General features: G+C 45.3%; 9 protein-coding genes across 9 annotated transcripts; 6 read left to right on the forward strand and 3 right to left on the reverse strand.

The window, feature by feature from the left end:
- Positions 1–1047: 1047 nt before the first annotated feature.
- On the forward strand, positions 1048–1538 carry V1513DRAFT_386140 (uncharacterized protein; the record flags this gene model as incomplete). Its single annotated transcript, XM_066895236.1, has 2 exons — positions 1048–1370; positions 1409–1538. The coding sequence occupies 2 exons, from the start codon at positions 1048–1050 to the stop codon at positions 1536–1538; spliced, it is 453 nt and encodes a 150-aa protein (XP_066750569.1).
- Positions 1539–1552: 14 nt separating this feature from the next.
- On the forward strand, positions 1553–1714 carry V1513DRAFT_360527 (uncharacterized protein; the record flags this gene model as incomplete). Its single annotated transcript, XM_066894732.1, has 1 exon — positions 1553–1714. A coding segment is annotated over one exon (162 nt), but the record flags the coding sequence as incomplete, so codon positions are not given.
- Positions 1715–5317: 3603 nt separating this feature from the next.
- Positions 5318–6945, forward strand: V1513DRAFT_454427 (ammonium transporter AmtB-like domain-containing protein). The gene has a single exon (XM_066899381.1). It carries the CDS (start codon positions 5414–5416, stop codon positions 6860–6862), a length of 1449 nt encoding a protein of 482 aa, XP_066750571.1. The 5' UTR covers positions 5318–5413; the 3' UTR covers positions 6863–6945.
- A 371-nt stretch (positions 6946–7316) lies between these two features.
- On the forward strand, positions 7317–8433 carry V1513DRAFT_454428 (uncharacterized protein). Its single transcript, XM_066899382.1, has one exon. The coding sequence runs from the start codon at positions 7596–7598 to the stop codon at positions 8319–8321; it is 726 nt and encodes a 241-aa protein (XP_066750572.1). The 5' UTR covers positions 7317–7595; the 3' UTR covers positions 8322–8433.
- A 1306-nt stretch (positions 8434–9739) lies between these two features.
- On the reverse strand, positions 9740–11373 carry V1513DRAFT_304303 (permease for cytosine/purines, uracil, thiamine, allantoin-domain-containing protein). Its single transcript, XM_066894635.1, has 3 exons — position 11373; positions 11077–11292; positions 9740–11015 (listed from the first exon to the last, which is right to left on the reverse strand). The coding sequence occupies exon 3, from the start codon at positions 11008–11010 to the stop codon at positions 9841–9843; it is 1170 nt and encodes a 389-aa protein (XP_066750573.1). The 5' UTR covers positions 11011–11015; positions 11077–11292; position 11373; the 3' UTR covers positions 9740–9840.
- A 443-nt stretch (positions 11374–11816) lies between these two features.
- On the forward strand, positions 11817–13465 carry V1513DRAFT_487572 (uncharacterized protein; the record flags this gene model as incomplete). Its single annotated transcript, XM_066900524.1, has 1 exon — positions 11817–13465. The coding sequence occupies one exon, from the start codon at positions 11817–11819 to the stop codon at positions 13254–13256; it is 1440 nt and encodes a 479-aa protein (XP_066750574.1). The 3' UTR covers positions 13257–13465.
- Positions 13322–14180, reverse strand: V1513DRAFT_304314 (permease for cytosine/purines, uracil, thiamine, allantoin-domain-containing protein). The gene is made up of 3 exons (XM_066894636.1): positions 13870–14180; positions 13771–13818; positions 13322–13700 (listed from the first exon to the last, which is right to left on the reverse strand). The coding sequence occupies exons 1-3, from the start codon at positions 14015–14017 to the stop codon at positions 13387–13389; spliced, it is 510 nt and encodes a 169-aa protein (XP_066750575.1). The 5' UTR covers positions 14018–14180; the 3' UTR covers positions 13322–13386.
- A 2537-nt stretch (positions 14181–16717) lies between these two features.
- On the forward strand, positions 16718–18065 carry V1513DRAFT_454445 (uncharacterized protein). The gene has a single exon (XM_066899383.1). The coding sequence runs from the start codon at positions 16896–16898 to the stop codon at positions 17643–17645; it is 750 nt and encodes a 249-aa protein (XP_066750576.1). The 5' UTR covers positions 16718–16895; the 3' UTR covers positions 17646–18065.
- V1513DRAFT_454446 (P-loop containing nucleoside triphosphate hydrolase protein) lies at positions 17692–19282 on the reverse strand. Its single transcript, XM_066899384.1, has 2 exons — positions 18896–19282; positions 17692–18835 (listed from the first exon to the last, which is right to left on the reverse strand). Exons 1-2 carry the CDS (start codon positions 19046–19048, stop codon positions 18065–18067), a joined length of 924 nt encoding a protein of 307 aa, XP_066750577.1. The 5' UTR covers positions 19049–19282; the 3' UTR covers positions 17692–18064.
- Positions 19283–19294: the final 12 nt, after the last annotated feature.

Here is a 19294-nt window from a genome sequence, read left to right on the forward strand (position 1 = left end):
GCCACGGCAACGCGTTGCGCAGCCTGAATGGCTTTGTCAAATCTCTTCAAAACATTCTTTCTTCCATTGATAGACCGTTCTATAGATTTTTTACTTGGACGAGCCATGGTGAAATGCAATGTCGATATGTGTTGATTAATGACGCGTTCTTGTTCACGTGTTGTCGAAGGCGCGTAGTCCGACGCGTCACAATATTTCCTCATTAGGCATGCTAGTTGCCTAATATAGAACAAACGCTAACCTAATTAGGAAATGTGGGGGTAACAATTTAAAAGGTAGGGTAACGTTTAGCCGCCAAAAATTTCATTCTTCCATAGTAAACGACGAATGTACCGTCGATTTTCACTGAAATACAACTTTTTCGATTTTCTATTTACAAACAAAATAATACCAGAATCCGTATTTTTGAATGCGACTAACATATTATTTAATTTTAAGCCTTATAGCTGCAAGATTGATGATGCTATAACAAAGTTGTTATGGCAGGGTACGATTGTCGGGACTAACCTTTAGTCACCATACATATATCGAGAGACTGAAGCTGGCACAACTTCAATTGCCCAGATTCGCAGCTTCTTCGGCTGTGCAACCTGAGTCGGATAGAGCACACTCTTGGAGTTTGGTTCTTCTCCACTGTGAGGATCGGATAGCGACCTCGGTCGAGCCTTGTCCGTCTCTGCATTCCAGTTGTTATAGCACGACGGAAACGAGTCTTCTCTTCTCGCCGTGTCTCAGGCAGTTCACATCAATTCTCACCATCTCTTTCCGATTGGTAAACGGCTATACCGTGTCGGCTATATGAGAACCAGGAGTTGTTATCCTGTATCTTGATTGGTTTAGGTAGTCGGGATATCTCGGAAATCTTGCAGGAGTGGTGTGCTGAGGAGGTGTCTTCTCCTCACTCAAGGTGCTTGATCATGTATATATATAGACCTGAATTGTCCTTGAGACTAGTCGTCATTGAGACTTGATTCTCAGCCCCCATTCCCACAGCTTCCACGTCCATTCACTTCTATGATTCCAAACTAGTTACTATTAATTTCGGAAATGGAGACCAGAGGAAACCGCCTTGATTACCTAGCACTGAATGACGGCTACGAAAGTCAAACAGATACTCGCTGTTCTAGCCCAATTCTAGAGGCCACAGACCCGGGTTCATCATCCTCGCACTGTTCCATCGGTCAGCCAGAGTTATATACAGATGTTGATCCAATTCTCCAGCTTTCTGACTCTGAAATTCTCCCTTCCGAATCGGTTTCACAACCGGGAAGTCTCAACTCCATAATTGCGGCGCCATCAATTAGTCAGAAAGGTCCAAAAGTATCATGGTTTTGGCAATATTTCACCTGTACGGAAACACGCAGCGAGTGGTTTACAACCGCACCAAAAAGAGGAAATCTGTGGATAGGATCATCCAATGTGCAGTTGTTGACGACAGTACTGGAATGCAATGTAATTGGAGTACGACCGATTCCAAGAGGCAATCCTCTTCCACTAACATTATACGCCATCTCAAAGAAGTTCAGGGTCTAATTTGACGCACCAACAGATTCTGGAGAAAAACATTATTCGCTGGGTCGTTGCATCTTGTCAACCTTTTACTGTCATCGAGTCAGCGGAGTTTCAGAAAATATTCAACGACATACCGAAAATTTCACTCCCTTTCACCTCGCGGCATACAATGCGGCGGAGAATCATGGACGACTTCGAACTCTACAGAGCACAATTGAAGGAGGAGCTTTCAATAGAGTGCAAAACAATCGCCTTGTCGCTTGATGTCTGGACCAGTAAAAATAGCCTGCCGATATTAGGCGTAATCGGTCATTGGCTTACAGAAGATTTCGAATACAAAGAACAAGGCCTAGAATTTAAGGAGCTTGAAGGACCACATAGCGGAGCGAATCTCGCCGATACCGAGGAAGAGCTGCTTATAGAGTTAGATCTTGAACTCAAATTGATCTCAATCACAGGAGATAACGCGACAAATAATGAGCGGATGGCTTCTGAGCTATTTGAACGACTACAAGACAGGCTTGCCGAACCGCTCTTCCGCGGTATAGACAGCTACGTCCGTTGCCTTAGAACAGCGAGCTTACAGCAATCCGACGCAACTGTAACAGGTATGTGACAGTTCGGACCCTAAATTAAAAACTCGGATCACGTGATTAAAATGGCCATATATATTACCATATACGATATCATATGATTATTGGTTTCACAAAATGAAGCGTATATCTGGTAATATCACACTACTTTACACACTGCTCAAGGTGGCTTAGGTAAAGTGCTCAGAATCCTACACGGTAATCATGCTCTCATGAACAATTACACTGTGTATCGGTTTAAATTTCAAAGTAAGTCACGACGGGGCAGGATTAATTCCCACGCCACTTCTGGCCTACGTTCCTTGGGAACTTTAAGGACACGTTCTCGGTGGTAGACTAGACTGCCCTAACAGAGCATTTCCAGGAACGCAGCAAGCAACTACAGTTAACTCACTTCGGATGCTCTAAGCTTCCAAATGAGTCAACCGTCCTCTGATCGTGCGGGAATTAGAAAATTAAATTCATGGAGCGGACAAAAAGCTGTCGAGCCGGCTGTCGGATCTGATTTCGGAAGTGGGTAAGAAGTTCTTGTCTATTGACGAGAAGCTTGACCGGCTGTTGAGCAGATCTTATTGTCCTTGTTTGAGTATGCTGTTGCTACTTGCTAGGCCCCTTGCTCTGGCTATTGCTCCGGTTACTCTTTTTGCAATTTTGCAAGAATGATTTATTGGCTTTGGATATTAAAATGATGTTCTGTTCACATGGAAAATAATCTTTAGTATACATAGCAACACAGATCAAGCTAATCAAGTTTTAAATAATCATCTAGAGACAGTGGAGTGCAGCCGAATGACTGCGACCGTCGGTAGTCTTTCATCATTGAGCCCCACCTCTCAGGATGTGCCCTTAGAAGAATGCACAAGGCCGTCAATGGGCCAGGATAGTTGTGACGCGACCATTGGACAAGCTCAAGGCGGAGGTTCGGCAAAATGGTAAGTATTTGTTCCTTAGTGAAGCCAAATCGGAATCTAGCCTTGGAGAGCCGTCAAAATGGAATGAGGTACTGTAATAGGTTATCGTTGGACGATGTGGTGAAAGAGACGAAGATAGAATTGGCTTAAGCTGAAAGATAAAGAGACGACACGCGTTGTTTACAAGTTGCCTCGTCCATCTTAAGTTTTGCCATTCGAACCTTAATCCCCGTAGCTGAAGTTTGCAATACAAAATATCTGTACTAGAACTTCCGTAACAAAATATGTTAAGGTTTTATGTAACTTGGTGGCAAAATACCCTATTATGGCCGGCAAGAATCTTGGACAGGAATCTTAATTTGATGCAAGTGACGATCATGAGACGAAAGCCCCGTTGCAGCACTTGTTTTTGCGGCACGCTTAGTTAATCAAAGGCACCATTTACGTTGTATTCTCAAGCATAAATACTACCAGCACGACCTCTTCAATTAGCTTTGATGACTCTTTTTTTCTTTACACTAAAACTTGACTGAATCTCATGCAATTTTCAAATGTCAGTTGTTAAACTTGAGGGTGTCGTGGCATCGCTGGAAGAGGAATATTTGATTTTCGAGGCTCTAAGAGGCCTAATATAATGTGGCGTCAACTCAGCGTCAATTCATTTTGAGGCAAATATAGCAATGCTTATAATTCATAAGGACATCTAAACCGTATTTGGATGTTTCCGTTGGGGGGGGGGGGGGTCATGTCCCAATCAGGAAGTCGCGACGACGAAAGTTTATTTTAGTATAAATCAGCTAATGAGTCCCACTATTATAATGGAGTAGCAGCATCGCATTTGGACAATAAGCTAATAAACTCTATGCAGTCTACGCTAAGTTAAAATATTTTTTAAAGAGACAGGACAGCAAAAGGGACGGGACGATTCGAGCTTCAACAAAATACCAAAAGAAAAAGGAGCTCAACAATTCTATAGGCCGTCACAGCGGAGCTGAAACGCACTAATAACTTGCAGAGTCTAAGGCTCGAAAGTCGCTGACAAATGTTTGTTGAGACCTTAATATTATGGTTCATAAGATTAGATTATATGGCCACTGCCGAGTAAAAATTGAAAATCTGAAGAACAGAGAGATAATGCACTAAATTTGTATCAGTCTATATTATATATGATGATTGCTAATAACTTTAAATAGATTGTGGTGGTTGTCAAGATTGTCATCGATTGTTAACCGCGTACTTGACCAATGAAAATCTAGGGTTAGGTTAGCTAGTGGCGATAAGTTTGTCCATATAAAATTTTAGTTCGCATCTAACTTTTTTGTCTCCATTCCAATTGTCGCCACAGCCAGTCTTATTGGGAATAGCAAACAAGTTAGTGTAGGGTAACAGACAAGCTTTTGGCAACTACTAACGCTCAAGGGTTCAGTATCGGTAGTTAGATTCAACACCAGACAATCCTACATTGAGGAATTAGTGCAGACCTGGTAGAGAGCATTAAGACCAGGCACGCACGCGATGCTAAGAGAACTTGGCGATGCTAAGATAACTTGGCACGGTTTGGATCTTTTAGTGTGGCGGTCTGGTTGTAGCTTATGGCGTCTGTCATTAAGAGAGATAGAAGGACAAACGATGACGAGCCGCATGCCAAGAGACAATTAGTTTGGGGGAGAGGGAAGAAGAAGGAGAATAATAGGAAAAATCATCACTAAAGAAAGTCGCAATCAATCTGGATATCTTCTAAACTGTTTATCCTGAGTGAGCCGCTTTCACATGAAGATTGTCTGCTGCACATGGGCGCCATGAGCATATGTAGCCCCACCTTGCTTCCTTCCTTGCGATCGCGAGGCCAACGTGGCCCAATGAGCAATGAGCCGCACATTCTAGGAGGTGGTGGCGACATAAGGCTTAGATCAGAAAAAGCGGTATCAAAGATTAGAATTGCGACGGGACTGATAACGTAATGTCTGACAAAACGTATTCGGGAGACGGGAATCGGGAGTCGCACAACGTGTGGGAACGTGCCAATTTCGTGACACATACAAAGTCTAATCGATATCTTTCCGAGCTTAATAAAGTTAGAAATTGTAAAATGTGATAAGCCAACGTGGTGTCTGCCTCAGTTTTAAGCTTCCTGCACTTTGCGCCTCCAATGCTAAACAGACCCACTCAAAAGTATGTGATGGTTAATTTCCATAAATCCCGCATGTACAAACTACCCGGTTTTGGCAAAATAACAATCGAAAGACCAACGAAGGGTCCACCGGAACGTAGAGTTGTGTGTCATAATAAGCAATAATAAAAGAAAATATAAACACGCCACCATGTCCGCCGCCATCTAAAATATCTCTCTCGCCCCAGCTCTGCGCTCAATAGTACACTCATCGCTATTGTAACATAATGTCCAACACGACTTGGCTTGACACTGGCGACAATGCTTGGCAGCTCACAGCTGGTAGCTTGGTCGCCTTGCAAAGTATTCCCGGTCTCGTTGTACTCTACGCTGGTATCGTTAAGAGGAAATGGGCCATCAACTCCGCCTTCATGGCCTTCTACGCCTTCGCCGCCGTTCTGATTTGCTGGGTCGTTTGGGCCTACAAAATGGCTTTTGGGGAGCAGTGGGGCGCGGCTCCTTTCATCGGCACTCCAGGTCCGATTATCAGTATGAATGATGAGCTCAAGCAAACGTTACTCCCCACTTCCGGCATAACCGCAAACTTCCCCATGTCCACCATGGTTTATTTCCAATTTGTCTTCGCTGCCATTACCCTCGTCCTTATCGCCGGCGCCTTCCTCGGTCGCATGAACTTCACCGCTTGGATGGTCTTCGTCCCGCTCTGGCTCACTTTTTCATACACTGTCGGAGCGTTCAGTCTCTGGGGCGGCGGCTTTCTCGCTTCCAGGGGTGTCATTGATTATTCCGGTGGTTATGTTATTCACGTGTCCGCGGGTACTGCTGGTTTCGTTGGTGCCGCATGGATTGGGCCCCGTCTACAGAAGGACCGCGAAGATTTTCAGCCAAATAACGTGCTGCTCACCCTTGTCGGCGCAGGCATTCTATGGACAGGCTGGAACGGATTTAACGGTGGTGATCCCTATGCCGCTAGTGCCGACGCGGGTGCCGCCGTGTTGAACACCAACATCGCGACCGCTATGAGCTTACTCGTCTGGACGGCGCTCGATATTATCTATTTCAAGAAACCCGCAGTTATCGGTGCCGTTCAAGGCATGATCACAGGTCTCGTTGCTATTACCCCCGCTGCTGGTGTCGTTGCTGGATGGGGAGCCATCATCATTGGCTTGCTCTCCGGCTCCATCCCTTGGGTGTCGATGAACATCATCGGCAAGAGGGTCTGGCTTTTCCAATATGTCGATGATACGCTTGGTGTCTACCACACACACACTGTCGCGGGCATAGTAGGTGGCATGATGGTCGGTGTTTTCGCTACAACCGAGGGCTCCGCTGCCTTCGGACTCACAAATCCCGGTGGAGCAATAGACGGAAACTGGAAACAGGTCTGGCTCCAGCTCGTTGGTTGGCTCTTTATTGTCGGCCTAAATATCTTCATGACTTCCGTTATCATGGCATTTATTAAATATGTCCTTCGGATACCGTTGCGCATGTCTGAAGAGCAGCTGTTGATCGGAGACGATGCCGTCCACGGTGAAGACGCCTATGCTTTCGGTGACGTCCGCCGAAGTATCCTGCATGGCGATACTGGGCGTGTTCCCATCAGTGGTGATGGCGAGATTGGCATTATCCAAGGTATGGCCCAGGACAATGGTGACCAGGAGAATGACGAAAGCCGGATAAAGACAGAGAGCGAACGAAGCGAAGCGAACCCATAGGTGGATGCTCATACTTTTTCCTTTTTTTTTAAATAATGTATCAACTATTAATATTAATTTAATATAATTACTATACCCATGAAGCCTTCTTCCGTCCTTTACCTTGCGTGCTTGTTTCTTTGCTTAACCCATTGTTGTTTCCAGCGTTAAATCAAGTCCCATAGTAATTCTATTTCCGCCAAGCCGTGCTATGATAATTCGCATTTGCGGATTTAACCTCTTGCTCCAGCAGTAAGAATTGCAATGGATGGATGACATGTATTATCCAAGTGACTAAACACAAATGTACGAAATCTTAAATTATTAGATATTAATAATGGGTGCCCTTCCCGTAGCACGAGATTTACCAGATTCACATAACGAGACTCACAAAATGACAGACACGCAGAAGTGCGCGCTCCCGTAGCAACTTGTCGCAGAGAACCAAAATTATAAAAACACAGACACACGTGACTAATAATTGTGCAATATCCATCATTTTTCTCATACTCGCCTCTATCCGCAAAACATCTGCTCTTGTGTCCCATGCGATTTAGAACTATCCACCAATTACCATCAATGAATACTACTATACGCGCATCCACTCCCATTCAGACTAATACAACGCCTGCAAGTGCAAAACGTGCCGGCCGTGATGGCTCGCAAAACTTCTCCATGCAAGACAAGATGGCACTGCTAGACGCGATCGAGAAGTTCAGGCCAATTGGCCCCGCAAAATGGAAACAGGTGGCCGATGCGTAAGAGTTTATTGTCTGCAACGAACGACTACTTACAGTTAACCGTATTTAGTTACAAAGATTATTACTTAGAAAATGGGAGGGCCTCGCGAGATATCGGCGCCATTCGCCGCAAGTTCAATTCCCTGGTCAACTTTTCGAAACCGACGGGAGACCCCACTTGCCCACCGGATATTAAGCGGGCAAAAGAGATTAGTCGAATGATCAACGAATCTGTTGAAATATCGGACGTGTCGGACATGGATATTGTCGACTTCACAGAAAAGCAGGACGATGAGGGAGTAGATCAGCAAGAAGAAAGTAACTCATCTGCAGGCTCGCGTCACAGTCGTGAAAGTTCAAGAGCTTCAGATACTTCGAGAGCCGGATCTGAACCCCCAGCTGCCAAACGAGCAACCGTGGCAAGCGAGGTCCCGTTGTCAAGGAAGAGGAAAAATAAAAACATTACTGACTCTCTTGTCGCCTTCTTGGACGTAGAAAAAAAGTGGGAGGAGCGAGATCACAAGTACGACATCATAGCGCTACACCAGTCGCAGATTGAACACCTGCGGCAGGCTCTCCGGGACAGTAAAGAGGATTGTCGGCAGAGAGCAGAGGACTTGCGTCAAAAATTTGATGAAGAGAGGATTCAAAATCAACGTGAGCGAACAAATCTAATCGCGGAAAGAGAGAGGGCATTACAAAAGGTAATGGTAATGGAACTACTCAATGCCAAGTCATAACTTAAATCTCTCGTAATTTATTTGCTGTTGTATAGCCGTCTGTCTTCGCTTTGTTGTTTTGCATGGCACAAGCGAAAGTTGAATGCAACTTGGTAAAATGAAATAATCTGCAATTTATATTGCATCTTAGTTTCTATTATAGATTTGAGCAATTCGGTCGCAACTCACTATGTCTTCGAAGATCATAGTTGCAAATTCCGCATACGTTCGTTCATCCGACTCCTCCCAGATGGGCTCATATTTAGACCGTATCTCCGAAATGCCCAGCAGTCGAACCCGAAGCTGGTGCAAACGACAACACGTCTCAATGATTATCCTTCGGTAGGAGTTATCGTCAGCTAGGGCTGGACACGATATCGCCAGCAAAGCGATATCGCCCCCTGAAACCGTGTCCCTTTATCTATAGATTTCTTACTCGGACGAGCCATGGTGAAATGCAATATCGATGTGTGCTGATTATTGGATGACGCGTTCTGGTTCACGAACTTGTCGAAGGCGCGGCGTCCGACGCGTGACAATATTCCTCATTAGGCATATTAGTTGCCTAATGAGGTCAATTTTCTCATACTTGCGTCTAGAATTCCACAGAGAGGTCCTAACCAAATTGAATAGAATTAGCAGCATCAGAGCTTGATAGTCGCCTTGTCTCATAGTGCAATATCCCGGCTTGCGTGCACCCCCTATATTGTGATCGTGAGAAGGGTTTCATGTGTGGCGAATTGGGTACAGCTTGTCAGATGTGTAGATAGCAATCTTCTTGGGGAGAGTGCGGCTCGTGGGGAGAGTTTTCAGCCGCCGGATAACCCCTTCATTGCTTGTTAGTTAGGCTAGCTGAATTTCCCTATTAATGCCAAATGAGGAAAATTGTCTACACGTGGGAATAGAGGCTCCATCGACAAACTCGAGTCGATATGGCATTCACCATAAGAGAGCGGGAAGTACCATACGTAAGCTGTCTAACCATAGTTACCAGGTATCGCCGACGATACGATATGGCGATATCGCCTTGTAGACGGTATCGTGTCCAGTCCTATCTATAGATTTCTTACTAGGACGAGCCATGGTGAAATGTAATATCCATGTGTGCTGATTATTAGATGACGCGTTCTGCTTCACGAGTCAGTCGAAGGCGAGTCGTTCGACGCCCTCATTAGGCATATCAGTTGCCTAATATAGAACTATGCTTACCTAATTAGAAATTGTAAGGTAACAATTTAAAAAGAGGGCAACGTCTAGCTGCCAAAACTTTCATTCTTCCATAGTAAACGACGAATGTACCGTCGATCTTCACTGAAGTACAATTTTTTAGACTTTCCATTTAAAAACAAAATATTACCGGTATCCACATTACCAGATGCGACTAACATATTATTTAATTTAAGCCTTATAACTGCAAGGTTGGGGATGCTACAATGAAGTTGTAATGGCCGGGTACGATTGTCAAGACTAACATTTAGTAACCCTAAACCCTGATATCCGGAAGCTCTCCTCAATACAAGTTCCGGTTATCAATCTTCACTCACTTCGTCCTTATCTTCTCACCAAATACTTCTTCTGATGAAATGTCTTCGATATCCCTGCCTTGCGTAATATCATCAGGATAGACTGCCGTCTCAACATACGTCTCCTTAGCGGGGAAAAAATGGCAGATGACTGAATACGACAAAATTGCTGAACCAAACCCATAGAAAAATCCTACATCATACAAGTGCGTAAGACCAGAAGAAGCAGTAATGCCAGATGACACTGTAGGAATGAATCCGGGTAACAGTGGGACCCAGCCAATCGTGAAGGCAGCAAATGCTCGCCAGTTGAATCCCCACCTGTAATTGTATATCCCCCCAAATTTGTATAGCTCATTGACATCATATTTCTGACGATGAACAATAAAATAGTCGGCAACGAGAATTCCACAGAGAGGTCCTAACCAAATCGAGTAGCCGGACATGAAATTTAAAAATGCCGGCGCGGAGGTCATGATGTTCCATGGAGTCAGGGCCCACGCACCAAGGAATGCAGCAATAAACTGGCCCCGTCGCAAATTAATGTATTTCGGCCATATCGCATTCATATCGTTAGCAGAGGCCAAAGAATTAGCCGCTATATTTAGACCCAGCTGAGAGAAGTAGAAACTCAATGCGCAAAAAAATGCAGCGGCCCGTCCTCCTCTTGACGTCCATCTGTCGATTACTTGCAAAGGATCCCAAAGGATTTCACCATACATGACTTTGGATCCAGATGCGACGACAACGCCCATAAATGTTACCAGAGTAGCCGTGAATGGAACTGCAAAAAGAGTGGTGTACGTTGACCGTCTTCGATGCGCGTATCTACTATAATCGGGCGCGTTCACCATCAACGTCGTGAAACCTCCGAGATTGGAATAAAAGCTGTTCATGAAAATCCATCTGAACCGAGATCCGTGAACAGTGTTACCTTGATTAAATAAAGAACTGTTGCCAACTCCCACCGAGCTGATCATCCATCCCATCAGCCCGAACCCCACAATAAATGTAGCCACAGTCTTGAGCATGAAAAGCCATTTAACCTTGTGAATTCCAAGATAGTGGAATGGAAGCATAGTAACGAAATATATCACATAGGACGTCATGAGTTGAGTATTAATATTCGCTGATTGGGGCATTGTGTTCGGCACGTTCCTAAAGGACGGCCAAATCGCGTATAACATGCTCTCTATACCAAGAAATTAGACCACTACAATATCACTTATTGAAATATGCCAAGGCTAACTCACGAACACACTCTGCACCCGTATATGTCTGAATGCCATACCAATCGAACACAATGGAAACTCACGGACACACTCGGCACCAGTATACGTTTGAATGCCGTATGTCCGTGCGCACCCCGGCCAATTGAAGGGCTATGCGGGAAGAACGCACCGGTACCGCGAAGACGGCTAAAGCGGTGAGGCTTTCGCAATCCCATGCGTGTCTTTTGTGCGCCGCATCTGTAAAAATACGTGAGCTTCGCTCTGTCAAGTTCGCCGAAACAGGAAAATCTACACTACTACATAAACAAATGACTTACAAAGCTCGCACCAGCGAAACACTTGTTGCTTATACGGTCTTTGTAGTGTCGCGCTGCGGGCGTCAGCGTTTCAACACGTCGACGCGTCCCTCTACTAAATACGTCCATAATTCGCGACGCATTATTATCATCTAAAACGTCCACAATGGCAACTCGCCTGTCTGATATAGGAGTCTGAAGAGAGCGCTTTTCGGTGGTCCAGAGAGTTTGCCAATACAAGTGGCTAACACCAGGCCCTTGGCAGCGCGGTTAGAATAGAGAAGTTGCGTCTTTCGTACGACTCCCCGAGAGGTACATCACCGAACTCCGAAGCGTGTCTAGAACGCACACATATATTGACTACACACTTGCCAAATCCTTCTTTTGCCCAATTCTTCCTCCTCTTATCGCGCTTTACTCTTTCAACAAACATCTACTACTCTTCGTCAGTTCAATCTTCTCAATATGAATGCATCGCAGGGACTCGCCTCCGATACACTTGTTCGCACGACCACAGGGGTCAAACGCGTCGGAGATATTCAAGTCGGTGATTATCTCTATGATGCAGGAAATAATCCCATACTTTGCATAGGCGTCGAACCACCCGCTAGCAGTAAATTGGCTGAGATCAAGTATCGGCAATTCAACTCCATGGAAGGGTCGTCGTTCTTGTGCACTCCCAACCATCTACTTGCTTTGATGACGGCCAACACCCGACCTTATTCTTGCACTAATAAGTCTGTCTACTGGTTTGGTCGTTGTGACAGAAAGAGCATAGAGAACGGGGCCCAAGATCATTCAAGTAAGTATTTCTCTGACTCACCATCATTGGAGTTGGAAGAAACGACCGCTCGTCGTTTCGCCTCTATCCGCAAATCTCTCCATCGACTTAACTGTAATTGCGGTGGTATCAAGCTAGTGAAGCGCGTTTTTAAGACCGAAGCCCAAGCCCGACTTGCGGCATCAACATTGCTGGGCCATAATTATCATCTGATCGATCCCGCATTTGTGAACGACGGCGAAGAATTCACTATGACGATCGACGAACATAAGCAACTATGCAGAAAGGCAGCCGTACGTTGTTTCAAGCTGTACCGTTGTCCACTTGCGTTTGATTCGTCAACCGCAACCACTAGTACACAACCTTTACCAGTCGACCCATACTTTTTGGGATTGTGGCTCGGGGACGGCTCAGTCGGAAAAGCCGAAATTTCGTCCTCCGACCCAGAGATTGGTGTCTGGCTGGAGTCTTACGTGGAGCGACTTAACAGATCCACGCACAAGCTGCATTTGACCACAAATTTGAATCAGGAGGCTGGCACGAGGATAGCAAACGGATATGTGACGAACATTGACGCTTTCAAACACAGAATCTCATGCCAAGCTAAGTGGCGGGAACAGTACAACCATGTTCTGACGGGTCTGCGAGAACTGGGCATTCTTAACGACAAAACTGGCGGTATTCCTTGCTCATATATGACAGCTGATGAGGATACGCGCCTGGCAGTGATTGCCGGCCTAATCGACAGCGACGGTACGTATAGAAAGTCACAGAATGACTACCGATTCGTCCAGACGACCAACGAGCACAAAAAGATGGTTTATGACCTAAAGGAGTTGTCGTCCAGCTGTGGCATCTCAGTCTCGGGCGTGGACGTAGAGATGAGAACGTCGCCGTTCACGGGCGAAAAGTTCGAAGCTTACATGTGTCGTCTGGGCAAGGGTTCAATTAAGTTTAAGAAGCATCTGCTTATACCTCGCAAAAAGATGAATCTGGAATGGCAGTATGTCAATCATGATACTCGCACCTTCACGATCTCGGACGCACCAGCTGGCGAATATAGGGCGATCAAAGTCAGCGGGGGGAAATTTCAACTCGCGAATCGACTTGTCGTCTGTAACTAACTGTGGGCATTCCCTGGCTTGAGCTGTTGTTGTCTGCACTTGGTTGTAGACACGTAGTCGTCATCTTGGTACAAGCCACTATTTTGTGCTTTTTAAATTCTTTTTTTATGTGTTGTGTTGCGTTGCGGGGCTAAAACTCCTTGCTTCTTCGTCCTTTGGGCCTTGAGTCCAATATATATAGATAATTAAAAATGCCAACAATGCAACGCATAAGGACCATGAGATACGACAGATAGTATCCATATGATGCTCGGGACTGAATACTGAACGGGATGTGATAATCGGCACCAACAAGTCCATTCAGTGTTATAATCATGCCAGCAAGCAGGTTCGCGAGAGCAACACAGAGAAGCGACATTCGCCATGACAACCCAACGTCCATGATAGAAGAGGCAGTACGGAAACCGCTGACGGACACGTTATCCGAAATCCAAAACAAAGCATCTAATACCATGACCATGCGTCAGACCGTCATGCTAGCTTCAGATGAGGAATATCACCGGCAAAAACTTACAGTGTCGAGCATGCCAATGCCGACCTTCTGGGGGAACAGGATCGAGATCTTCGACAAGCTTAGCAATTGGAACAAGAGACCGAAACAACTTAGTCTTACCTGGATTACTGCGACGACCATTTTCGACCTCGGACTTCAGTTCGATCTTTTGTAAGAGTCTCCGCCACGTAGAGGTTGGCGGCGCATCGAACAACATGCCCGTTTCTCGATCTCCATCTTGAATGATGATCTCCTCAGTCTTGTCCATCGAAATATATCTTTGTATTCTAGAAACACACAGTGGATATCCCACAAAATTAGGGCCAAGGAAGTGCAGCTTAGACAGCTACTTATGTAGATAACGGTGAAACATCTAGACCCCTTGGTAGATATAACGAATACACAAAATTAGAGACACCGAACCCGGAACCCGGCCAACGGCATCTCAGTTGAGCAAAAGCTCCATCAGAACGGACTAGCCATATTCAGCTAGCATCAGCGCATGAAAGGTAACAGCAACTTTGTAAACGAGGTAATTATTAAAGTTGTGTTTCTCAGTGTGTTGGAAAAGTCGTAGTCAAAATGGCCTCTTATCTAACTTTGAACTTCTATCGGGAAACTGCATAAGAGATTGAGTCTAAATGTGGCTTGGTTGGCCGTCCAATACCTACGCAGAAATGTTCCCGCCAGTGTCGAAACAGATGGCAGCAGGGTTACAACGAATTTTTGCCGATGATTCCCCAAATGATTCACAAAGATAACGACATATCTTAACTTTCGACGCTCTCATGTGTCAACACCGAAGGAAGCGCATGCCCATTACCGTAGCGTTAGCAACGTCCCTGACCCATGCGTTACCCTGATTTGCGTTGATGAATATAATTTAACGATAAGAGCCCATCATCAAATAGATCCAAGAAGCGCAACACACCGTACATGCTACAACAACTTAGTAGTTAGCGTTAGGAGATCACCACGCCTCGCAGGATATTGGAAATTGCGTGGCGCTCGACGCCCCTTCGCTCCGGACCATCCCGAGCATGGTCGGATACCAAACCTAACGATTTAATTGCCAGTGGCTGCGAGTGCGATGTCTTTTCACGACCGACATCCCGTTAAGCCGATAAAATAACTTTGCAGCCACTCGGTGCCAGCTTAGCGAGGTTACGGTTCTCTTGAAATAGAATTCAAGCATAATAGCCAAAAGCATATGGTGTTAACGGACTTATCGTTTTACAGCGAATCGTTTTGACGGAGTTCTACGGTATTGCTTGCCAAGCTCTTTCCATACGTTGTCCGGATCGCACTAATGCGCCTGACGTTTGCTAGATAATAAAGGCTGCGTGCCAAGATAAGCCGCATCTCCACCGGTTTACATTCACCTCAGAGCCGCACTTCACCCAGTCGTCTTCCGACCTTCGGCACCGACTTCTGACCTTCCGCTCCGTCCGTTTTCGGCTCGGCTCCAAGGAAGAGTACCTGTCACGTTCAAAATGTAGTCGTTAGACGTTAGTTTTGTGTCTTGTTCCTTTGTTTGTGATTGGGATATTGATGTCATTTGTTACACGTGAACGCAGATAGCTAATGCTGGGCGAGGCGAGACGGGCATAAATACAGACCGTACACCTCCTCTGCTCATCGGATAATAATATATACCAAAAAAGTGTCTTAAATTTAGGGCTGGACACGATATGCGATACGATATCCTCAGAGGAAAACTCCTGGCGAATTATCGCCTAGAATATCGCTAAGACGATACGATATACGATATGATGGATGAATATCGTATCGTATCGCCTCAAAGCGCACGTGACTCTCTTGCTGTAACGGGATTCGACCACTTAAGATCTCGGCTCCATTTTAAAACACACTTTGCCACTTTGCAGCTTGAAACCAATTTCAAATACTAGAAACTCTACTGAAAACTGCATCAGGCAAGTCAATAGGGCTGCTCCGAATATGCGAATATTATTCGGCGAATAATTATTCGCAGCACTTTGGGTTGCGAATAACGAATAACCAATATTATTCGCATATTTATTCGCAGCCCCTGAAACCCTGAAACCCTAAGCTCGCAAGCAATTGGTTACGGTTCTAACTCAAGAAGCAACAACGCGATTAAGACACAAACAGCGAGCATTATCATCAACATCCGCATCATCTCTCCCTGCAGAGTGTGTGTTTTCTCACACCAGTAGGTCTCTCCACTGCGTTAAAGAGCCTATCTACTAATACTTCAGAGGCAGGAATCGGCAAGAAATCTCGAGCATCTCGTTTATTGACCCTCCACCACTGGAATAACCATTCGTATCGTCCGTGGCCTCTATGTCGATGCCTATTTGAAAACTATCGAAATAGCGGTCGTCATCCGACTTGGCTTCTACAGCCAATGGCTTCAACCTTCGAAACATGCGGGAGCCACTGGATTTTTGGTCCAGTGTTGTTGACCTTGAGCACGTGATTAGATGCGAATATTCGGCTTATTCGGCGAATAACGAATATTATTCGCAGTGCTCAGGATTTGTGCAGTGGTTGGGACTTGCGAATAACGAATACGAATAATTCCGATTACTGCGAATATTCGTATTCGGAGCAGCCCTAATCTAACGTCCTAATTGTATCATATTCTATTTGCTTTTGTGTCTATTGATCATCAACGTTTGGGTCTTCTTATGATCAGGAAAATCCAACCTCTACGATTGTTAAACTGTAAACTCCGCACATGTAAAATGATAGCAGCAGTTGTGATCGGTAAACTATATAGGATGACGAAGATCAGAACGAAAGGATTAACAATAAAAAAAGCACTATATAGACCATTTCCCAAAGTTACGTGCGAAGATTCTTATCAAAAGTTCTTACAACAAGCGCTGTTTTCTTTTGATAAAAATTTTTGGGTTTGGGCACGTGCGCCATGTCTCCCGTAAATTGTGGTCCTCGACTCTAGCTTATCGCAATTTCCCCGAGACGCTTTCTCTGTTTATTTTTCCATCCAGTCCCCGCAGCCGGCAAACAAGTTCATGACATGGGTTTGGGTTCAATGCAGGGAATATATGAGTCAACGGATGACTAACTTTTCGCGGGGAATATAACATCGTAGATCATGGGCCTTGACCGGTCTATCAAACCTAGCGACATTACGGACCATGCCCTCTACTGACATTCTCACCACCATTCCGGGCATTCTCTGTCCGACGGTGGTCTTCGTAACGACAGCCATTTTCGTCCGGGGCCGAGTTCTATCTCACGGTCCGCTTCCCATGACTTCGACGCTCATTAAATTCAATAACCGTCTTTATGGACTCGCGTCCCTCTGGTTCCTTTTGACTATCCTACTATCCCGCATGACAGCGTCCTACAGCGACAGCAGCTTACTTTGGTTGCTTCCGACAGATGGGGACCGGAGATACGCTTACCACCTGTCTAAATTCTACGAATATATTGATATCTTACTTGTTTTGGCCAATGGGGGCCAAGTAGCTTTGCACTTTGGATTTCATCACCTCACAACTCCCGTCCTGACATATGTCCGTGTACTTAAGCACCACGAAGGTTGGGAACTGTTTGCGACCCTAAACGCGCTACATCATGTGCTTATGTATTTGTACTTCGGCGGTATATCGGCATTCCGACCAATCTTGAGGTGGACGGGGACATTGCAGCTTGTTATGGGGATTTTGGCCGAAATAAGAATCATATGGGTGAAATTGGCCAACGGAGAGGTAGTGTGGCCCAATATGATTGCCGGTTTTTTGTTGTCATGTTACATGATGTTGTTCGTCAGAGAAATTAGGATGGAAGAAACTGAAAAGGAGGAGGAAAAAAACGATCAAGACAGCTCAGGAATTAGTGCAGTTCCAACCTCGCCGTTAACGACAGGATTGAAAGTGGACTGACATCGTACTTCTAATTTACAATGTCAAACTCAGTACTTGACCATGTTGGATTCATATTGTAGCGAACAACGTAAGTTGAGAAGCTGAATATTGTGCTGCCCGAAACTCTCAGCATTAATGGCGGGTTAGATAAGTTTGACAAACAGATGTTGCACGAAATTGCGGTCATACAAAATGTGGTCATTTGATCTGGATAGAAATGCGTAGTCGAATACTGGTTGGCGGTACAAATTCCGACAGTATTCCTTGACCTGGCAACGTCACAAAAGCTGCCCGCTCGCGCCTCAACTTATTTTATTTGAATACGCTAAAAATCACGACCGCTTCCTGCGATAGTAAATGATCATGATTTCTATTGTTCTGCTAACAATGGATTTATGTTTAAAGGCTGGAGGTCTGAAGTGTTTGGAATAACATGCCTAGATAACAACTATATCTTGTACCTTTCGGTCGTCTCTCACGACTAATCGCAACTGGCGTCCCTTATTCTTAACGACTCCTTGCCGCAGTTTGTCAGAAAATAGTTCGTAAGCCGGGTAGTATCCGTCCACAAACTTGACAACTTCCTTGTCCGTCATTCCCCGCCCAGTTTGCTCGCGCATTTCCGCCTCCTGTTGCAGTCGCCATTTGTAAACATACGATGTATCTACTGCATCGATGTGAATCATGGCATCAAAAAGATTCGTCATTACGTCGTAGCCTTTCAACATGCAGTTCACGAATAGTAGGTCTTCTAACCTAAGACTCCACAATGTCGTTCTGGCTAACTTCAATTCGGCTTGATGTACCCGTTTACTCTCCTCCCACTTTGCCTTCACTTCATCATCTGTCAGGGCCTGGAATCCGACACACCATCCCTCAAATATGACGACCTTAATCTTTCGTTGTCCCTCTTGATTCACCGAGATCCACTTCGCCTTGTCCATGCGGTCGCCTTGTCCGTTGAATTGAGACTTATCATAACGCGGTATAAGCGCTGGTTGTTCGCTTTTCAGTGCTGTAAACAGAGACGCAGCGAGCTCCAGATCGTGCGTACCAGGCTCGCCCCGGTGCTGAACCAGTGAGTTGAGTGGATGTGACTTCGCTAAAGCGACTTGGTCATCATGTGTAAGATAAAGATCGTCAATTGAAAGAACAGACACTGGTAATGAATAAGGCGACTCTTGTAGTGTCTTCGCCAAAAGAGTGACCTAAATGGCTGGCATTAGCTATTCAGTATCTAAGAGTAGCAGTGGTTCATTGGTGCTCACGAGAGTAGTCTTCCCAACTCCCTGGATGCCATTAAGCCCGACGAAGAAGGGTGGCGCGGAAATTGGACCACCATTAGCATCCTGGTGCTCTTTCAATTTTTCTAAAATAAATGGAATACATATTGGTGATTTATCGTCAACTATGACTGCCATTTTGTGCAGATTCAGAGAAGCCAAGCGAGACCATTTTAAACCGGGGGCCGCCCGCCCTCACCAGAAGCAGAAACGATTGGTCAACTCCCCGCAGCAGTATCTCGGACAGAAAATCCTGCCTGACGACGACAAAGGTCGATCTTCATTTCCTCGGTCTCTTACTTAGATCCCATAATATGAAATCCCTAATCTTTAAATCTAGTAGATTGTAGATTTACTTGCTTTAACCGCATCCTTACATTGTAG

The sequence above is a fragment of the Lipomyces chichibuensis genome (assembly GCF_038497645.1).
Source record: "Lipomyces chichibuensis strain CBS 12929 unplaced genomic scaffold V1513scaffold_74, whole genome shotgun sequence".
Classification (NCBI taxonomy): Eukaryota; Fungi; Ascomycota; class Lipomycetes; order Lipomycetales; family Lipomycetaceae; genus Lipomyces; species Lipomyces chichibuensis.